A 22821-nucleotide genomic window follows, 5' to 3' on the forward strand; every position below is an offset into this window, starting at 1 on the left:
ACCTAATTGTCAAATTAGACTATTCCGATTTTTTAATTGTTTTTGGCAAAGCTCAATTATTAAAAAATTTCAACTTGGATAAATTTAAGAGTAAATTACAAGAATGGTCCCTATGATTTGGGGTAATTTGCATGTTTGGTCATAACTTATTTTTTTGATTCGGAAAATCTCTACTATTTGTTTTTGTTGCGCGTTTGGTCCTGTTTTACCTAAAAAAAACTATTTTTCCTTGATTTTTTAATTTATTTAAATAAACACCCTTCCAACCTCATTTCCACCTTACCTTACGTACCCCATCTTATTTAAATAAATTAAAAATTCAAGGACAAAATAGTCTTTTTAAATAAGACAGAAACCAAGTGTGCAACAAAAACAAATTGTAGAGACCTTCCGAGTTAAAAAAAAATAAGTTAGGGACCAAACGTGCAAATTACCCGAAACCATAAAGACCATTCATGTAATTTACTCTAAATTTAATGTGGATTTGGTCTTAACAAATTTGAAAAGACTTAGCTTCGTTTGATAGACATATTTTCAGGTCTAAACAGATCTTTCTGACTTAATGGATCAGAAAAACTATTTGATATGCATAAAAAAATAGGTATTTTCCGGTAAGATATATCTTTCCCAGAAAGTCCATAAACCACATTTTTCTGGCTAAATAGGCTACAAAAACAATTGTGCCCCAAACCCCGTCTGTTTTTTTCAAACATTGATTATCTTTGGAAATCAACAACCCTGTCATTCTCCACACAGACTCACACACACAGAGAGAGTTTTAATTTTTATTAAGAGAGAGAGAGAGTTTTAATTTTTAATTAATAAATTATTAAAGAAAATATAAAAAAAGTACAAAAATAAAAAATAATAAAAAAGGCAAAACAGTCTTATCAAATTCTCCAAAGACCAAAAACATAGAAAAATCTTAATTTTGAACTATCAATACAAGTCGAAAACTTTTTGCACCCATCCAAATTTTTTTAAATAAATTTTGAATAAAATACGAGGACCAATTTTACATTTTAAAACTACTTTCTTACTTTACATAACTGTCGTAAAAGACACAACTATCCTTAACTTACCCTTATGGCCTTATCATCATCGTGACAGCCTCCAGTACCCCACATCCTCCATCGTTGCGCTCATCGAATGTCGCCTCCCACAAGCTGCTGGTAGCTCGAATCTGTAATCCCCTTTTCTTCCACCATCTACAATTGTTTTAATACATTGGTTCCAACTTCTGGTGCTTCTCCAGCTGATCGATTCCATCGTTGCAATTGATTCGGAGCCTGCAAACAATTTCTGCAACAGGTAATAATACCGATTTTTTTTTTTTTTTTACTTTCCATCTGATCGATTTCCAAGCATATGATTTCTGATTTTGCATACTTATTTATGTGATTGATTGTCGAATCCGATTTCAAAGCTAATTTTGCATATTGATTGGTAATGATTTCTGATTTTGAGGAGGTTCCCCTCTAAATTCATACGGATGCAAAAGAAATAAAAATACAATTTTACCCTTCCCCTTTTACCTTCAGCAAATAAGGTTTGCGACCTCAATCATCTCAACGACTGCCTCATATTTTTCCTCTTTGCCTCTGAATTTTCCTTCATATGCGATTTCATCTTCTCAGCATCATTAGGTATTATCAATTTCATCTTCTTCTCTGTCATCTTCTAATTTTCTCAGCAAATAACTTTTTTTTTCAAATTGTTGCTGCGATTTCATTTATTTTTTGGACGGATTCTTTTGAGTTTTGACATTAGCGAATTGTGGATGTTACACAAAGCAATTATCACTGCTAATTGGGTAGATTTGTCAAAGTGTAATGCCTAATAAGAAAAAAAAATGAAAGTACATAGCCCATATTGGTGAAAAGAGTAAAGTAGATTATTATTTCCTGAATCTAGGCTCTACAATATTGAACATTTGAACTTCAGTTTTAAACAAAAAAAACAGGTAGATAGAAAAAAGAAAAGATGGTGTTTGCAACAGCCATAAGTTCATGTCCACATCTTCATTTCCCAAAGAGACTTTCTGCAACTCAAAAAAAGATCAGATGTTGTTCAACTATCTCATCATCAATCTCTACAACCTTTGACCTTAAAACTTATTGGTCAACTTTAAGAGAAGAAATTAATCAGAAGCTTGATGAAGCTATACCTGTCCAATACCCTAATCAAATCTATGAATCCATGCGTTACTCTGTTCTTGCAAAAGGAGCAAAAAGAGCACCACCAGTTATGTGTGTTGCCGCCTGTGAACTCCTTGGCGGCAACCGCCTTGCCGCCTTCCCCACCGCCTGTGCCCTTGAAATGGTACGTAAGTCTTCTTTTATTCTTTTGCTTATATTTTCCAATTCCTCTCATGCTTTTTCACTTTAATAAACATTACAATCAATTTAACCACCCAACTGTCCAAGGGCAATTTGGTCATATTTAAAAAACTAACAGCTGAAATGTTGGATCAAAGAAAATGAAACCGTGAGGATGAGGATTGCTGGTGCTAAATTTTTTAAACTTGGACTTAAAGTGCAAATTTCACTATACCATAAGGACCATTTCTCTAATTTACTCTATTAAATATAATATTTAATAATCTATTTTTAATAAGTTGTATAATTGTGACTGTTAGGTAATATTCACAGAGAATAAATAGTAAAGTTAGTTTATGTTGAACTTCATAATGAGTGTATAAATTGAATAAGAGTAAATTGCAAAATTGGTCCTTATGGTTTCCCAAAAAGTGCAGCTTGAGTCCTTTTCTTTTATACGGCAGTTAATTCAATGGACCAAATTTGAATGGAAGTTTTAGTTTTTGACTGACCATGTGAATGAAAAAAAAAATTGGACTCAAACTGCATTTTTTGGGATACCACATGGACCAATTTTGCAATTTACTCTTTGAATAAAGTTAGATAGAATAAATAATAAAGTTAGGTTATGTTGAACTTCATAATGAGTGTATAATTTGATTAAGAGTAAATTGCAAAATTGGTCCCTATAGTTTCCCAAAAAGTGCAGTTTGAGTCCTTTTCTTTTAGACGGCAGTTAACTCCATGGACCAAATTTGGATGAAAGTTTTAATTTTGGACTGACCATGTTAATGAAAAAAAAAATTGGACTCAAACTGCACTTCTTGGGATACCATATGGACTAATTTTGCAATTTATTCTTTGAATAAAGTTAGATAATTAAAACAAAATTTTATAGGTCCACGCGGCCTCTCTAATCCATGACGACTTACCATGCATGGATGACGACCCATCACGCCGTGGTCAACCCTCGAACCACACTGTCTTCGGTATGGACATGGCAATCCTGGCGGGAGACGCCCTATTCCCGCTAGGGTTCCGCCACATCGTCTCTCACACCCCCACCAACCTCGTCCCCCAAACCCAACTCCTCCACGTCATCACTGAAATCGCCCGAGCAGTGGGGTCCACTGGCATGGCTGCGGGTCAATTCGTTGACCTCGAGGGCCCACCAAACACCGTAGAATTCATCCACGAAAAGAAATACGGTGAGATGGGCGAGTGCTCGGCGGTTTGTGGCGGTTTACTGGCGGGCGGTGATGATGATGAGATCCAACGGTTGAGAAGGTACGGGCGGGCGGTGGGGATTTTGTATCAAGTAGTGGATGATGTTTTGGAGGCAAAAGTGAAAGGGGAGGAGAAGACTGGGAAGAGTTATGTGGCGGTTTATGGTGTTGATAGGGCGGTGGAAGTGGCGGAGGAGTTGCGGGCGGAGGCTAAGAGGGAGTTGGAGGGTTTTGAGAAGTATGGTGACAAGGTTTTACCATTATATAGTTTTGTTGATTATGCGGTTGATAGAGGGTTTAGTTTTGCTGATAAGGTTTGATTCTGTTAAATTTTGTAATTTCTGTCATGTTTTAGATATAGAGACTTTAGTTCTCTTATATATTTTAGTTTTGTTTGGAAACGGAAATAAAAAAGTATTTTAGTCAAAAAATGTGTTGTATTTGGATTACATTGTGATCTTTTTATTTTACTTAATGATAATATGTGCATAAAAGCAACCGTCGTCCTAGTTAAGTATACAAATATAATTTGGGTTACACTGTTTCATTTCGTTTCAGTGTAACAGATCATTTTATTTCTTATTCCATCTTTTTCGTAAGCCGAGCAGATTATTATTTAAGCTACTAGCGAAAAGGAAAATGTTTATTGTAAAAATATGAACAACAAAATCAAATATACACAATTACATATGAATACATATAGATTTATACAATATAACTATATTTGTTAAAGGGTTAATATCATAAAATAACTAATAATATTCAATTTGTTATTTGGGTCATTGATATGTTAGTTAATATACAATAGACCAATAAACAATTTTTTGTATTTTCGTTACCCTATTGGATTTCAGTGATGTACCTTTGGTTCTACGTTGCATTGTACGAGACGACTATATTAACAAAATTACTCTTGAAAATTCATTTCACTGGTATAATCACTAATATTAGGAAAATTTAAGTGTTTATTAAGCTATTAAATATAATTAAAAATAAATAACGTAAGAACAAATTAAATATTATTTGTTGTCATTTATGTTTTGATTTGTAAATGGCAACTAAGTGTAATTTGGTTAAAAATATGGAAAATTAAGTATCTTCCTACGTTTTGTTTTTACTTATCTTCCTACTCTAATAAAACAATGATATAGATCTTGTTTTAGGTTGAATGCACATTTAAGAGTTTTAAGTTTGTTTTGTTCCGTCTAAACTCATCAGTGTTATCAGAGCATTTGATTGTTTTCAAATGAATTTGCTATAATTGTTGGATTTGATCAAATTAAGGTTTACGGCAATTAAACTCTAAAAGACCTCAAATTTTGAAATAGGGTTAGGGTTTCTTGCTCCCTAAGTTTCGAAATTAAGGTAAGGATTTGAATCACTTTCCTTCCTCTCCAAGTTTTTTATTCGAAAATTAGGAGATTGATAGGTTTTTCAAATTTTGGTAATTATCATTTTATTTGCTTAAAAAGAGATAATTAAAATTGGATAAATCATATACCCATTTTTCCGCAAATTTAGGAGTAAGCATCAGGATTAAATTATTCGAAAAGTAGGAGATTGATAGGGTTTTCAATTTTTGGTAATTATCATTTTACTTACCTAAAAGAGATAATTAAAATTGGATAAATCTTATACCCATTTTATCGCAAATTTAGGAGTAAGCATTAGGATTAAAATATTTGATTAATTTAATTAAATAATCCTTTTATGATTTAATATATTTAAGTAAATGTTAATTAATAGATAAATATTAAATCATTTTTTTATTTTTAAATTATTATTTAATTTTCAAAATTTTAATAATAAACCTAGTATTATGAAAAATTTTAAAATACACTTTATACTATATGTAAAATTAAAAGTTTAATTATTACTATATCTATAAGACAAGTTAGTCGAACCACTAGTACAACTCATTCACAAAGCTAGTCTATGAAGGGATATAAGGAAATTGCCTATAAAATGGTAGTTGAATGAGTGTCTACTCTCACCCACTGCTTCTTTGATTAGTGGAGGGTCGTTAGCTGAACAAGTTTGATAGGACGATTAATTCTCATTAATAAGTATAATCCTATTAAAAGTAACTAAACCTCTTATAAAAAAATCTCAATCTTAGTTACATCTAAAAAATTGTGAATTTGTATACTAACCTATGAAATTGCACATTATACTTTATAGTAGTTAGTGGAGCGTGTGCGGTTAACTGATACACTAATAGTGACTATAAAAAGTAATAATGGGCATCTAGAAAATTATCGTTGATTAATGGAGTGTGTGTAGTTAACCGACACATTAATAAGTTGATAAATGACATCGAGAGTGTCAAACTAATTTACATGGTTATTCACATCTTTTTTGTGATCTTCGGTATCCCAGTTACAAATAGAAGAGCATAATCTAAAATTAATGGAGCGTGTGTAGTTAACCGACACATTAAGGAGCCTAGAACCTAGCATTTTTGGCCACTCATACCTTTAGAGAGCTAGGCTGAAATTCTTCCCTCATCCCTCCTCTCTCCATAATCTCCTTCTTGCTTGTGTTGTGTGTGAATCATTAGAGGCACAACGTTTGTGGTGCTTGCTTCCAAAAGATCAACAAGCGAATTTCTAGTTGTTTGCTATAACAACTAAAGGTATGTAACCCTAAACCTATTTCTTTAGTAATTTCAAAAATTACCTAGGGTTTCTAGGGTTCTTATTTTGATGTTTATAATTATATGTTCAATAGTGAAAACATAGATCTTGTTTTAGGTTGCATGCATACTTAAGAGTTTTAAGTTTATTTTGTTATGCCTAAAACCCATCAAACTTGACTTAAACCAATATGAAAGGTTAATTTAACGAAAGGGCATAAAGGAAACTAACCTCGATGACGAAATGGAAAATTTTGGTCTTTACAAAAAACCTCCACTCTGTTTACCATATTTTCATAGTGAAAGCAAGATTAACACAACTGATAGAGGTTTAATCAATAGATAGGAAGTTATTCAATTTCTAAAGCATAATTTACAAATAGATCAAAATAGAATGAAGCAAAATACAAACAAGCATAGGACGGATAGGGTGTTTGAAGTGGGAGACCTGGTATACCTTAAGTTGCAACCATATAGGTAATCAACACTTGAGCTTGGATCCAACCAAAAGTGAAACATCCCAAAAATACGATCCGGAAATTTCATTTTTAATATAACCAAAAATCATAAAACTGAGTATCACATAATAAAACCATACGTTGCGTATCTCAAACCATACTAAAATACTGTGAGAAAAACTATGTCACAACTATATCAAAACATATCTAAGAAACTGAATCAACTCCCAGGACAAAACTGAAGTTGTGGTGTGTGCGATGCCATCATCCCGAGCTCTTCCATTTACTTGCGGAAGTACCTGAAACCAAAAACTGAAACCGTAAGCACGAAGCTTAGTGAGCTCCCCCAAACTACCACATACCACACAATAACAAATAAAGCACATATTGGGCCTTGCCCACTGCATCGGACCGAAGTCCGGAACTAGCTGCATCGGACCGAAGTCCGGAACTGACTGCATCAGACCGAAGTCCGGAACTAGCTGCATCAGACCGAAGTCCGGAACTGACTGGGACCTTGTCCCCTGCATCGGACCGGAGTCCGGAACTAACTGCATCGGACCGAAGTCCGGAACTGTCTGACCATAGCATAACATAAACAAGTATTTGCTAACATAACACATATACTGCATCGGACCAAAGTCTGGAACACATAACACAAAACATGCTTGAATCACAAAGACATCAAGCACTCTACTACTGCATCGGACTGAAGTCCGGAACTACTGCTAACTAAACGGGCCGACATTGTGGCCGTAGACCCGATCCTACTGGAAGGAAACTCACCTCGTGAACTGGCTGTTGTGTGTATGGCTCTCGAAGCTATCTGCTACTGCTCCGGTATCTCCCCGGCTACAATTCCATAAACACACTCAATCAAATACTAATCACTGTATTGGGGTAAAATGACGCTTTTACCCCTGGTCAAAGTCAACTCTCCCGATCAAAGTCAACCTACAGTTGACCTGACTCGCCGAGTTGGGCCGCCAACTCGCTGAGTCTCTATTCTCACTTCTCAACCCTACTCGTGGCTACTCGTCGAGTATGGCATCAACTCGACGAGTTCCCTTTCGATTCTAAAACTCAGGCAATCTGCATCCGACTCGCCGAGTCGTATGAACAACTCGACGAGTTGTTCTTGAGCTAAGAAGATTGTCTTGGACTCGCCGAGTTGTATGAACAACTCGTCGAGTCCCTCCATCACTGAGTCTGACCTCCAACTCACTGAGTCCACTCTACTACTCACTGGTCCCCACTCGTCATCACTCAAAAGGGGAAAAATCGGGGACTCACGACTCGACTCGCCGAGTCGTTCTTCCGACTCGCCGAGTCGCATGCATGCAGCTACTCTAAACTCGATTCTACTTGAATCCAGCGTATAAAACTTATAGATCTGGGCTCCCTTAGCTCGATTAACACGTAAAGAGTCTATCTTTACGTGCCCATAAGCATCCATGAAGATTATAAGGCTCAAAAAGCATAATAAAGGCTAGATCTAGGGTTCTCATGCAAAGCAACTTCAAAAAGGCAATAGATCAGGGCTCTACAACTCCTAAATGAATAGATCTAGGGAAATCTTGACCCATTAAGGCATCCATACAACTATGAAGCTTGAAAAATACATTAAACTAGCCCTAGAAGTGTTCTAATGGAGGTTTTAAGCATAAAACAGAATGATTCCGAGAAATACCTCAATGAACTCTGATTTTGACCTTGGATCTTTGCTCTACACCTCTTCTCTTTGGTCCTTTCTTCTTTTTCTTCTTCAAACCTTAAAGAATTCACACAAAGTCACTTTAATCAATCAAGGGTTGGCTTAGGGTTTCTCACAGGCTCTCTGAGGGTGAAGGAGGCGAGTTTGGGGCACATAACATTGCTTAAATAGTGAGCAAACCCAGGGATTTAGGGTTTCTTCCTGGCAGGTAGACTCGCCGAGTCGCCGACTTACACGTGCTCGAAATCCCGTCCCTACTCGACGAGTCGGGCTATAGACTCGATGAGTCCCTCTTGAAAACTTCTAAATAAATATCATGGAAGCAACATACCAGAGATGGGTCGTTACAATTCTCCCCCACTTGTCTCAGACTTCGTCCTCGAAGTCTGCTACGGCTGAATCTGCAAATAACTCCGGGTAGTGCTCTCTCATCTCCTCCTCAGCCTCCCACGTCCACTCAGACCCCTTCCGGTGCTGCCACTACACCTTCACTAACTGAATTACCTTGTTCCTCAAGGTCTTTGTCTTCCGGTCCAGAATCGCGACCGGCCTCTCAATATAATTCAGGCTGCTATCAACCTGAATATCTTCTAAGGGAACAACTGCTGACTCATCCACCAAACACTTCCTCAACTGAGACACATGGAAAGTGTTGTGGATCTGGCTAAGCTCTGCTGGAAGATCCAACCGATAAGCAACCCGACCCACTCGGGCCAAAACCCGGACCAATGAACCTGGGCCCAGCTTGCCCCTCTTCCGAAACCTGATGACACCCTTCCAAGGTGAGACCTTCAGAAGGACCATATCGCCCACCCAGAACTCCAAGTCTGAACGCCTCCTGTCGGCGTAGCTCTTCTGTCGACTCTGCGCAGTCTGCAGTCTACTACGAACCTGCTGAATCAACTCGGTCGTCTTGAGCACCACCTCTGTGCTCCCAATGACCCGCTGACCGACCTCGCCCCAACAAATTGGGGTCCTACACTTCCTCCCATAAAGCATCTCAAAGGGAGGTCGATCAATGCTCGCATGATAACTGTTGTTATACGAAAATTCCGCTAACGGAAGATACGTATCCCAACTACCATCGAAGTCTAGGACACATGCCCAGAGCATGTCCTCGAGAGTCTGAATCGTCCTCTCGCTCTGCCCGTCCTTCTGAGGGTGGAAAGCGGTGCTGAAATGGAGACGAGTCCCTATCTCATCGTGAAACCGCTTCCAGAATCTGGATGTAAAACGGACGTCCCGGTCTGACACCACCGATACCGGCACTCCATGACGTGCCACTACCTCCCGCACATAGATATCGGCTAACTTTTCTGCCGATATGCTCTCCTGGATCGGTATGAAATGAGCACTCTTCGTCAACTGATCCACTATTACCCAAATCGAATCTACCCCACGTGCGGTCCTGGGAAGCTTGGTGATAAAATCCATGGTGATGTCCTCCCATTTCCACACGGGAATGTCTAACGGCTGCATCTTGCCGTGAGGCCTCTGGTGTTCTTCCTTGACTTTCCTGCAGGTCAGGCACCTCTCTACATACCAGGCGCCATCCCGCTTCATGCAGGGCCACCAGTAATCGGGTCGAAGATCTCTATACATCTTCGTCGCCCTTGGGTGGATAGAAAATCGAGACTTATGAGCCTCGTTCATCAACACCTGCCGTACTCCGCCCCAGTACAGTACCCATACTCTCTCATGAAGGGTCAACAACCCCCGACTATCATAATCAAAACGAAGCTACTCGGCCCATTATCCTCTCACACTTCTGTCTCTTCTCCTTGAGGCCCTCAACCTGAGCCTCCCTGATCCGTTCCAACAACGGAGTAATCACTGTCATCCACAGACATAAGTCTCTGATAGGGGCTGCTGACACCTTGCGGCTTAGGGCGTCTGCCACTACGTCGGCCTTCCCTGGATGGTAAAGGATTTCACAATCATAATCCTTCAGCACATCGAACCACCTCCTCTGTCTCATGTTCAAATCCGGCTGATCCATAAGGTACCTCAAACTCTTGTGATCCGTGTAGATGGTACAATGAACCCCATAAAGGTAATGTCTCCAAATCTTGAGGGCAAACACAACCGCCCCCAACTCTAAATCATGGGTAGGATAGTTAGCCTCGTGAGGCTTCAACTGTCTCGAGGCGTAAGCTTTAACATGGCCTCGCTGCATCAATACTGCTCCCATACCTGTGATTGAGGCATCACAGTAGACTGCAAAATCCTCTACTCCTTCTGGCAGGGTAAGGATCGGAGCCTCGCACAACCTCCGCCTGAGGGTCTCAAATGCTGCCTGCTGCTCAGGCCCCCAACGAAACACCACCGACTTCTTGGTCAGTCGGGTGAGCGGCACTGCTATCTTGGAGAAATCCTGAATGAATCTCCGGTAATACCCTGCCAACCCTAGGAAGCTCCGAATTTCGGATGGAGACTTCGGGACCTCCCACTGCATCACGTCCTCTATCTTGGCCAGATCTACTAAAATACCCTCCTGGTTGACGAGGTGACCAAGGAACTGCACCTCGCGCAACCAGAACTCGCACTTGGAGAACTTTGCGAAAAGTCTCTCCTTCCTCAAAACTTCTAGCACCTCCCTCAGGTGCTCCTCGTGCTGCTCCTGCGTCTTGGAATACACCAAGATATCATCTATGAATACTATCACAGACCGGTCCAGCATCGGCCTGCACACACGATTCATGAGGTCCATGAACGCGGCTGGAGCGTTGGTGAGCCCACATGGCATCACCACAAACTCATAATGACCATACCTGGTCCTGAAAGCAGTCTTCTACACATCCTCATCTCTGACTCGCATCTGATGATACCCGGAACATAAATCGAACTTGGAAAACCAAGACGCTCCCTGAAGCTGGTCAAACAAATCATCTATCCTCGGGAGTGGATAACGGTTCTTCACCGTTACCTTATTCAACTCCCGGTAATCTATACACATACGGTGCGACCCGTCCTTTTTCTTCACAAACAAAATCGGAGCTCCACAAGGCGAACTACTCGGTCTGATGAAACCTTTGTTTAGCAGCTCCTGCAACTGCGTAGACAACTCCTGCATCTCAGGGGGAGCTAACCGATACGGTGCCTTAGCTATCGGCGCCGCACCCGGAATCAGATCAATCCCGAACTCTACCTGTCTCTCTGGAGGTATTCCAGGCAGGAATACATCAGGGTAGTCTCGCACTACCGGAACATCATCTACTGCCACCTTACCCTTCTCCCAGGCATCCAAAACATAAGCTACATATCCGGCGCAACCCTGCTGAAAATAGCGCCTCGCTCTAGCGGTTGAACAAAAAGCTGGTCCGTGTTGTGGCCTCTCACCCTGAATCACTAACTCTCCCCCACTGGGAGTGCAAACGCTCACTAGCTGCAGCTCACAATCAATCACCGCCCTATTAGGACTCAACCAATCCATGCCTACTATGACCTTATTCCCTCGCAGGGGAATAGGGACCAAGTCCACCGAAAACTGCTCGTCGAACAACTGAAGAGAACATCCTCTATGCACTCTGGCAACCCTCACGGTCGTGTCATCTTCTATCTCGACCTCTAGTGGACAATCCAGCTCCCCTGGAGCTTTACTAAATCTCTTGCTAAGCGCTAGCGATACAAACGATCGGGTAGCCCCCGAATCAAATAATACTGTAGCAGAAATGTCGTTCACAGAGAACGACCCTATACAAAACATATAATCATAAGCAATAATCAATCAATAATAATATAGATATGAAGGGAAGATACATACCCGTCACCACATCAGGAGTCGCTCGTGCCTCCTCAGCTGTCATCTGACAAGCTCTACTCTTCGCCACTGGCGCCTAGGCTCGGCCCTGCCGGCCATCTGTAATCCTCAAAGTAGCAGGGGCAGGTGCAACTACCTTCCCTGTTGCGGCTAAACTCGGACACTGAAACTTTTTATGTCCCCTCTGATTGCACTGAAAGCAAATCAGATCTGATGCTGCAATGGCGGTAGCAGGGGCCGTACAATCCCTGCTCAAATGCCCAGTCCGACCGCACTTGTAGCAGCCGGAACTCCTTGCCTTGCACACCCCATCGTGCAATCTCCCACACTTGCCACATCGACCGTGGCTCTGCTGACTCCTGGATCTGTGATCTGAAACCTTGGGCTTTTTGCCCGAACTACCTGTACCCGATACCGCCTCCGGTTTCCTCTTCTTCTCCATCTCAAGGTCAATCTCCCTCTCCCGAGCCCTAGCACTCATGTCATCCAACGTTTTACAGCTGGATCGGCTCACAAACTGGCGGATATCGCTCCGCAACATCTCATGATAACAGGCCTTCTTCATCTCCTCATCAGCTGCATACTGAGGAACGAGAAGAGCCCTCTCCCTGAACTTGGCGGTGATCTCCGCCACGGTCTCTGTAGTCTGGGTGAGGTCCTGAAACTCTCTGGCTAACTGGCGCACCTCAATAACTGGTGCAAACTCCGCCGTGAACCTGGTAGAGAAATTATCCCAGGTCATGGCATCTAGCGCTGCATCATCTCCAATGGTATGTTCGAGCTCTTCCCACCAATCCCGTGCCTTGTCCTTCAGAAGACAGGATGCCAATCTAACCTTGTCCCCCTCGGGACACCTGCTCGTGCGAAAAGCATTGGCCACATCCGCCAACCATCTAGTACTCGTTATGGGGTCCCGCGCCCCGTGGTAATCTGAAGCTCCACATGCCCTGAACTCCCTGAACGTAAGTGTGCGCGACCCCATCATGGCCGCCACCTCGGCACGGAAGGTGCCCAACCTCTCATCCATCTGCTCTAGGATATCCTCCTTGATCGAACCAAAGATCACAAGAGTCTGCTCCAGTATGATACGAGTAATCTCTGAAGAAAGGAACTCTCTGGTCTGCTCATCCATATGCTCGGCCCCCGAACCTGATCCTACTGCTGTCTACTCAATACTAGCATGCAATTCTCATAAAGCTGAAACACATATAGCAGGCACATAAGGCATCTTCCTAGATCCTTAGTCCTATACTAGCATGCTGTTCTACTGAAACTGAAACTGGAACTAAAACTGAAATTGAACTAATAAACTTGTATGGGTAATTTGGGAGTACTTACCTGAGCTCGGCTGATCGCATGCACCACACCCTTATCTCGTTTAAAAATTCTTTTCTTTCTAAGTGCTTTTCAAAATTCTTTCGAAAACATTTTCCTTTTGAAAATCTTTTTATCTTTCCCTTAGTTTGAGTTCAGATACACCCGGAACTCAAACCAAGGCTCTGATACCAACTTGAAACATCCCAAAAATACGACCCGAAAATTTCATTTTTAATATAACCAAAAATCATAAAACTGAGTATCACATAATAAAACCATACGCTGCGTATCTCAAACCATACTAAAATACTGTGAGAAAAACTGTGTCACAACTGTATCAAAACATATCTAAGAAACTGAATCAACTCCCAGGACAAACTGAAGCTGTGGTGTGTGCGATGCCATCATCCCGAGCTCTTCCCTTTACTTGCGGAAGTACCTAAAACCAAAAACTGAAACCGTAAGCACGAAGCTTAGTGAGCTCCCTCAAACTACCACATACCACACAATAACAAATAAAGCACATATTGGGCCTTGCCCACTGAATCGGACTGAAGTCCGGAACTAGCTGCATCGGACCGAAGTCCGGAACTGACTGCATCGGACCGAAGTCCAGAACTAGCTGCATCGGACCGAAGTCCGGAACTGACTGCATCGGACTGAAGTCCGAAACTAGTTGCATCGGACCGATGTCCGGAACTGACTGGGACCTTGTCCCCTGCATCGGATCGGAGTCCGAAACTAACTGCATCGGACCGAAGTCCGGAACTGTCTGAACATAACATAACATAAACACGTATTTGCTAACATAACACATATACTGCATCGGACCGAAGTCCGGAACACATAACACAAAACATGCTTGAATCACAAAGATATCAAGCACTCTAACTACTGCATCGGACTGAAGTCCAGAACTACTGCTAACTAAAAGGGCCGGCATTGTGGCCGTAGACCTGTTCCTACTGGAAGGAAACTCACCTCATGAACTGGTTGCTGTGTGTATGGCTCTGGAAGCTATCTGCTGCTGCTCCGGTATCTCCCCGGCTACAATTCCATAAACACACTTAATCAAATACTAATCACTGCATTGGGGTAAAATGACTCTTTTGCCCCTGGTCAAAGTCAACTCTCTCGGTCAAAGTCAACCTACAGTTGACCTGACTCGCCGAGTTGGGCCGCCAACTCGCCGAGTCTCTATTCTCACTTCTCAACCCTACTCGTGGCTACTCGTCGAGTATGGCATCAACTCGACGAGTTCCCTTTCGATTCTAAAACTCAGGCAATCTGCATCCGACTCGCCGAGTCGTATGAACAACTCGACGAGTTGTTCTTGAGCTAAGAAGATTGTCTTGGACTCGCCGAGTTGTATGAACAACTCGTTGAGACCCTCCATCACTGAGTCTAACCTCCAACTCACTGAGTCCACTCTACTACTCACTGGTCCCCACTCGTCATCACTCAAAAGGGGAAAAATCGGGGACTCACGACTCGACTCGCCGAGTCGTTCTTCCGACTCACCGAGTTGCATGCATGCAACTACTCTAAACTCGATTCTGCTTGAATCCAACGTATAAAATTTATAGATCTGGGCTCCCTTAGCTCGATTAACACGTAAAGAGTCTATCTTTACGTGCCCATAAGCATCCATGAAGATTATAAGGCTCAAAAAGCATAATAAAGGCTAGATCTAGGGTTCTCATGCAAAGCAACTTCAAAAAGGCAATAGATCAGGGTTCTACAACTCCTAAATGAACAGATCTAGGGAAATCTCGACCCATTAAGGCATCCATACAACTATGAAGCTTGAAAAATACATTAAACTAGCCCTAGAAGTGTCCTAATGGAGGTTTTAAGCATAAAACAGAATGATTCCGAGAAATACCTTAATGAAATCTGATTTTGACCTTGGATCTTTGCTCTACACCTCTTCTCTTTGGTCCTTTCTTCTTTTTCTTCTTCAAACCTTCAAGAATTCACACAAAGTCACTTTAATCAATCAAGGGATGGCTTAGGGTTTCTCACAAGCTCTCTGAAGGTGAAGGAGGCAAGTTTGGGTCACATAACATTGCTTAAATAGTGAGCAAACCCGGGGATTTAGGGTTTCTTCCTGGCAGGCAGACTCGCCGTGTCGCCGACTTACACGTGCTCGAAATCCCGTCCCTACTCGACAAGTCGGGCTATAGACTCGCTGAGTCCCTCTTGAAAACTTCTAAATAAATATCATGGAAGCAACATACCACAGACGGGTTGTAACAGCCCGGATTTCCAGGTATCTTTATTGATTTGATTATTTTGTGTTTTGAGAGGGGACTTGGCGAGTTGGAGCCCAGACTCGCCGAGTAGTGTCGCGATTTTTGACGCGGGATTCGTCTGGACTCGGCGAGTCTGCGCTGTTTAATGAAACCGTAATTTCCCGGTCCTAAGCCCTATTTAAAGGACCTTATGGCCCTCATTTGCGGCCACCTTGAACCCTAAGAGCCCCCATTCGTCTGTGAGCCCTTGTGAGTGTATTTGGAGGCCATTTGTTCACCATTTTGTGTGTTATTGCAAGAAAGGAGGGAGAGGATCAAACTTGAGGAGTTGGGGAGCGTGGATATGTTGCTAATTCATCAAGGGAGCCTTCTTGAGGTGACTTTCAGAGCCAAACTTCGTGTTTTGTGTTGATGTGTCAAATCTAGGGTTTCTTCTTGTATTTCTTGGCTTAAATTGGAAGTATGAAAGGTTCCATGGAGATATGGAACCTAGATCTGGGCTTTAGCAGGTCCAGGAGACCCCATATGACTAGCTTTATATCCATCCTCTTGAGTTAGAAGCTAGGGTGGTCATGTTAGAGGTTGTTTCCCCAAAATAAGCCTTGTACGCATTGCATGGCAACCAAGACTGAGACTTTACGTGACAAATAAGCTTGGGAAGGCCAGATCTATGAATGGATGGAACGGATCTGACCGCTAAGGCCAGTTTTAGCTGGTGCATGGCATGGACTCGCCGAGTCTGATGAACAGACTCGACGAGTCGCTTGAAGATTGTCCTTGAGGACACCCAGTGTGTAGTCCTGACCGAGTTGTGGGCGACTCAGTGAGTCGCAGAGAGTTGGAAAGGTTTTGGCAGGTGGTCGATTCAAGCTGGGACTCGCCGAGTTGTTCTTGAAACTTGGCGAGTTGAGTCGGGGTGGCCCCGCGACTCTCCCAGGTGGAACTCGTCGAGTCCGGGGAAGCACTCGACGAGTAAGAAGGGAATCCTATGGAGTCGGTGAATACGTCCAGACTCGCCGAGTTGCCCTTGCGCACTCGCCGAGTCCGGTCAAGTTGACCGTTGACCGTTGACCAGAGTTGACCTATGTTTTGACTTCTTAGGGATAGTCAAACTTAGAAGATAAAGTGTTAATAAGAGATGTACGATGTTATAGGGAGATTGTAGCTCGGCGGATCGAGCACGAGTGACTTCGGGATTTGCTAGCTTTTGATATTCGCGAGGTGAGTCTTCTCACTATACTTTACCTTGAGTAGGTAATCAGAGTTATGTGTTAGTGTATGTATGCTATGTGTATGCTACGTGTTATACTGCATTATTTCTATGAGAATTATGTTGTGCATGATTACAGAGTTGGAACCGGAAGGTTCCTAGAGTCAGAACCTGAGGGTTCTCAGAGTTGGGTGCACGGACCCATAGAGTTATAGCCTTGAGTGGCTAATATGTGTTTTATGTGTGGTATTTTGGGGAACTCACTAAGCTTCATGCTTACAGTGTTAGTGTTGTGGTTTCAGGTACTAGCGATGACCGTGGGAAGGCGCCGGCTTGATCTGTACACACGCAGGGGACTTTTGATATGTTATGTGATCTTGGGATTTGTATGATACATATTGGAATTTGAAACTTAATGTTTTTATGAAATTAAATGGGAAATGTTCTTTTTATATTGCGAAAAATTATTTTGAAATTCACGGTGTTAGAAGTTGGTATCAGAGCCTTGGTTTGAGGGATTCGAATACACCTTCGGGCGTATTTGAACTCAAACTGAGGATTTGAGATGTATTTTCAAAAAGAGTAAAAGATTTTTTTGAAAAAAACGCAGAGTAAGAGATGTGTGTACGATCAGTCAGCGCCCGAACGGTGATTTCCCAAAATACCTTTATATATTATGTATGATGTATTCGCATGCTAGAGTAGGCTAGGTATTGCTATTAGGACTAGAGTGGCCTGATTTGTGATGCCTTAGCCTAGGGAGAGGTGAGCTGCTATGAGATGCTTGAGAGTGAGTTGGTAGCAGCAAGGGACTTATGAGAGATCTCTTAGAGAGTGATCTACGCATGATAGAGTACTTAAGACCTGGGATCCAAAGAGGAGGACTTGGAGTGTATTCTGGTGCGGTGCGGACAGTAGTATTGGGCCCGTACTACTGGAAGCACCGGAGCGGTGTGCAGCCCAAGTAAGAATCTTTGGACTGCCAAGAATCAAGGAAGAAAGAGTTGACGAGTGTGAGCATACTCGTGTGGATTCTAATTTGTCGTATGTTGTATTTCAGAGGTAGATCATGGTGAGGACACGTTTGATGCCCGAGAGCAGCGGTACCAGTGAGGAGGAGATCCGCCGGATCATTCAGGAGGAGGTGGCTGCGGCCATCAGGGCAAAGATACCGGAGATGTTTGGGTCTATAAAGACCACATTGATCGAGACGTTTGATGAGCGTTATGCCGCTCTTTCTGAGGCTGCTGCTGCAGCGGCTACCGCAGCAATTGCTGCTGCGAGGCCGCAGGGTGGGGATGCGTTGCTGTTCCATGAGTTCAGCAACACAAAACCACCAGAGTTTGATGGTACTCAGGACCCAGTGGCAGCCATGAGGTGGATATCTGATATTGAGGGGTGTTTCTTCACTTGCTCGTCTCCTGAGCATTTGAAGGTCCGGTTCGCGCTGAACCAGCTTCGCTTGGGAGCGAAGGACTGGTGGAAGTTTGTGATGGCGCACTATACGCCTGCTGAGCTTTCTGCGGTGACCTGGGAGAGGTTCACCACCATGTTTCGGGATGAGTACGTTCCCCAGGTGCAGAGGGAGCGTTTAGCTCAGGAGTTTCTGACCCTCAAGCAGGGTACTGAGTCTGTTACAGCGATCACGAGGATGTTCCATGAGAGGGCGATGTTCTGCCCTGAGCACGTGTCCACTGAGCAGGCACATATGAGCCGATACTTGAGCATCTTGAGGCGGGATATTCGGGAGTTCGCTGCGAACTCCTCGTACCGGACATTTGCCGAGCTTCAGGCAAATGCCCGGAAGAGGGAGATCGAGCTTGAGACTCAGGCCAGGGAGGAGGCGGAGTCTCAGGGGAGGGATCGGCGACCGGCACAGTCACAGCCGGCCGCCAAGCGGGCCAAGCCTGCTGATCCCAGACCAGGGAGCCAGAAGGGCCGCACTTGCGGAAAGTGCGGCAAGGGTCATGACGGAGTTTTCCGAGCAGGGTCTTGCTACAAATGTGGCAAGGAGGGGCACATGGCCAAGGACTGCCCCAAGGGGTTTGCGGTGTGTTTTCACTGCAACCAGACCGGACACCGGAAGGCCGAGTGTCCGCAGTTGCGCGGAGCATCTCAGGGGTCTGCTCCTGCCGCCATCAGAGCTACAGAGAGTCGGCCTGTGAAGGTAGAGGCGCCGAGAGCTCGAGGGAGAGCCTTCCAGCTGACTGCGGAGGAGGTCCGCGCTGCGCCCGATGTTGTGGCCGGTATGTTTCCTTTCATGTATTTATTTTTGATGATGAGATATTATGCTTATATTGTATTATGCGTAGGTACCTTCCTTGTGAACTCTGTACCTGCTTTAGTGTTATTTGACTCGGGTGCGAGTCGGTCTTTTGTATCTTTGGCCTTTAGTCAGCATATCAGTGTTAGTCGTGAGGCATTGAGTCGGCCTCTGAGAGTTTCCATAGCTGATGATAGAGTGATTTGTGCCACGGAGGTTTTCCGGGGATGTGTGTTAGAGATTTTCGGGGTTGAGTTTCCGATTGATCTGATTCCTATTGCGATGGGTGATGTCTGTGTCATTGTGGGCATGGAGTGGTTGAGCCGATTCGGCGCAGTCATCGACTGCGAGCGTCAGCTGGTGACTATACGAGACCCTAGTGGGGGAATTCTTTCGGTGTACGGCGAGGGTTCCCGTTCGGGATCAGCTTTTTGTTCGGCCGCTAGGGCGAGGCAGTGTCTACAGCAGGGCTATAAGGGTTTTGTGGCGTATGTGATGGATACGCGGGAGGTTTCCGAGAGACTGAGATCAGTTGAGGAGGTCCCAGTGGTGCGTGAGTTTCCAGATGTTTTTCCCGAGGAGCTGCCGGGAGTACCCCCTGTGAGGCAAGTAGAGTTTGGTATCGATCTGGTTCCGGGGGCCGCACCTATCGCTAAGGTGCCTTATTGTCTTGCACCTCCAGAGATGCAAGAGTTGTCCTCGCAGCTTCAGGAGTTGCTGGGGAAGGGATTCATTCGACCAAGCATCTCATCGTGGGGAGCACCTATTCTGTTCGTCAGGAAGAGGGATGGTTCACACCGGATGTGCATTGATTACCGGGAGTTGAACAAGTTGACGGTCAAGAACCGTTACCCGTTACCGAGGATCGATGATTTATTCGATCAGTTGCAGGGAGCATCTTGGTTTTCCAAGATCAATCTGAGGTCGGGGTACCATCAGGTGAGAGTGCGGGATGAGGACGTCCAGAAGACAGCGTTTAGGACGCGATATGGGCATTATGAGTTTGTGGTGATGCCTTTCGGGCTCACCAATGCCCCGGCTGTGTTCATGGATCTCATGAACAGGGTATGCAGGCCGATGTTGGATCGGTCAGTGATTGTATTTATCGATGATATTTTAGTGTATTCGAGATCTAGAGAGCAGCATGAGGAGCATTTGAGGGAGGTCCTTGAGGTATTGAGATCGGAGAAGCTTTATGCAAAGTTCTCCAAATGTGATTTCTGGCTGCGGGAGGTCCGGTTCCTAGGACATCTCGTTAACCAGGAAGGGATTCTGGTCGATCCGGCCAAGGTCGAGGCAGTGATGAGCTGGGAGGTGCCGAGGTCACCATCGGAGATCAGGAGCTTCCTTGGGTTGGCAGGGTATTATCGGAGATTTATTAAGGATTTCTCCAAGATCGCAGTGCCGCTCACCAGATTGACCCGGAAGGGTGTCGCATTCTCATGGGGTCCCGAGCAGCAGACCTCCTTTGAGACACTTCGCCAAAGGTTGTGCGAAGCCCCGATATTAGCTCTCCCGGAAGGGATGGAGGATTTTGTAGTTTATTGTGATGCATCGATTTTGGGGCTAGGTGCAGTATTGATGTAGAGGGGCCATGTGATAGCTTATGCGTCGAGGCAGCTGAAGCCTCATGAGGCGAGATATCCCACGCATGATTTAGAGTTGGGGGCAGTAGTGTTCACTCTCAATATTTGGCGTCACTACTTGTATGGGGTTCGATGTACGATATACACGGACCATAAGAGCTTGAAGTATTTAATGGATCAGCCCAACCTAAATATGCGTCAGAGGAGGTGGTTGGATGTGGTCAAGGATTATGATTGTGAGATCCTGTACCACCCAGGCAAGGCTAACGTCGTAGCCGATGCGTTGAGCCGCAGGGCGGAGAGCACTCCACTGCGAGATCTATGTTTGAGATTGACTGTGATAGCTCCAGTATTGGATGCTATTCATGGGGCACAGGCCGAGGCTGTGCGACCAGAGATGTAGAAGAGAGAGTGGGTCGTTGGTTTGATTTCAGAGTTCGTTACGGATGGACGAGGGCTTATGACGTTTCAGGGGCGGATTTGGGTACCGTTCGTGGGTGGTACGCGTATTACTTTCATGGAAGAGGCTCATCGGTCAAAGTTTTCGATCCATCCGGGGGCTACGAAGATGTATTTGGATTTGAGGAAAGAGTATTGGTGGCCCTGTATGAAGAGGGATGTCGCATGGTTCGTTGAGAGGTGCTTGACCTGCCGCAGGGTTAAGGCCGAGCACCAGAGACAGCATGGCAAGTTGCAGCCATTGGAGGTTCCCGAATGGAAGTGGGAACAGATCACTATGGATTTCATCACCAAATTGCCGAGGACTGCTAGAGGAGTTGATGCAATTTGGGTGATTGTGGATAGGTTGACGAAGAGCGCTCACTTCCTTGCCATCAGTGAGAGTTCTTCAGCGGAGAAGTTGGCGGAGTTATATGTTAGAGAAGTGGTATCTCGGCATGGGGTGCCGATCTCGATTGTTTCGGACCGTGATGTGCGTTTCACTTCTAGATTCTGGAAGAAATTTCATGAGGAGTTGGGTACTAGATTGCATTTTAGTACCGTATATCGTCCCCAGACAGACGGTCAGAGTGAGCGGACGATTCAGACACTTGAGGACATGCTTCGAGCATGTGTGTTGGATTTCGGGGGTAGCTGGGATGCGTATTTACCCTTGGCAGAGTTTTCCTACAACAACAGCCATCATTCGAACATTGGTATGCCACCCTTTGAGTTGTTGTATGGTAGGAGGTGTCGGACCCCCATCTGCTGGGGAGAGGTTGGACAGAGAGTGATGGGCAGTATAGAGATCGTGCTTCAGACGACAGAGCAGATTCAGCAGGTCAGACAGAGGTTATTGACCGCCCAGAGTCGACATAAGAGTTATGCAGACAGACGCCGGTCCGAGCTTGAGTTTCAGGTCGGCGACTTCATTCTCCTGAAGGTCTCTCCTTGGAAAGGAGTGATTCGATTCAGGAAGAGGGGCAAGTTGGGGCCCCGGTATATTGGGCCATTTCGCGTGGTTGCAAGGGTAGGCCGGGTAACCTATCGTTTGGAGTTGCCAGCCGAGTTGGGACAGATCCACGACACTTTTCACGTGTCGCAATTGAGGAAGTGTATAGCCGATGAGTCGGCAGTGGTTCCATTAGAGGATATTCATGTGGATGCGAGTTTGAATTATGCTAAGAGGCCTGTGACCATCAGGGATCGGAAGATCAAGGTCCTAAGAAACAAGGAGGTACCTCTGGTGTTAGTTTAGTGGCAACACCGGAAGGGATCGGAGATGACCTAGGAGCCGGAGCGCGAGATGCGGGAGCAGCATCCGGAGCTATTTTCAGAGCGAGACTTCGAGGGCGAAGTCTAGTTCTAGTGGGGGAGAGTTGTAACAGCCCGGATTTCCAGGTATCTTTATTGATTTGATTATTTTGTGTTTTGAGAGGGGACTTGGCGAGTTGGAGCCCAGACTCGCCGAGTAGGGTCGCAATTTTTGATGCGGGATTCGTCTGGACTCGGTGAGTCTAGGATATGGACTCGGCGAGTCTGCGTTGTTTAATGAAACCCTAATTTCCCGGTCCTAAGCCCTATTTAAAGGACCTTATGGCCCTCATTTGCGGCCACCTTGAACCCTAAGAGCCCCCATTC

At 44.3% G+C, this 22821-nt stretch overlaps 1 protein-coding gene across 2 annotated transcripts; it reads left to right on the forward strand.

Moving 5' to 3' along the window:
* The first annotated feature begins 1075 nt into the window (after positions 1-1075).
* On the forward strand, positions 1076-4042 carry LOC145004749 (heterodimeric geranylgeranyl pyrophosphate synthase small subunit, chloroplastic-like). Of its 2 annotated transcripts, none has more exons than XM_078963734.1 (3): positions 1076-1311; positions 1945-2322; positions 3217-4042. In XM_078963734.1, the coding sequence occupies exons 2-3, from the start codon at positions 1984-1986 to the stop codon at positions 3862-3864; spliced, it is 987 nt and encodes a 328-aa protein (XP_078819860.1). In that variant the 5' UTR covers positions 1076-1311; positions 1945-1983; the 3' UTR covers positions 3865-4042. The 2 variants fall into 2 exon arrangements, with proteins under 2 accessions (XP_078819860.1, XP_078819859.1); XM_078963733.1 differs by having other exon boundaries at positions 1077-1311; positions 1964-2322.
* The last annotated feature ends 18779 nt before the right edge of the window (positions 4043-22821 follow it).

Source organism: Lactuca saligna, chromosome 7, assembly GCF_052625555.1.
Source record: "Lactuca saligna cultivar CGN05327 chromosome 7, ASM5262555v1, whole genome shotgun sequence".
NCBI lineage: Eukaryota > Viridiplantae > Streptophyta > Magnoliopsida > Asterales > Asteraceae > Lactuca > Lactuca saligna.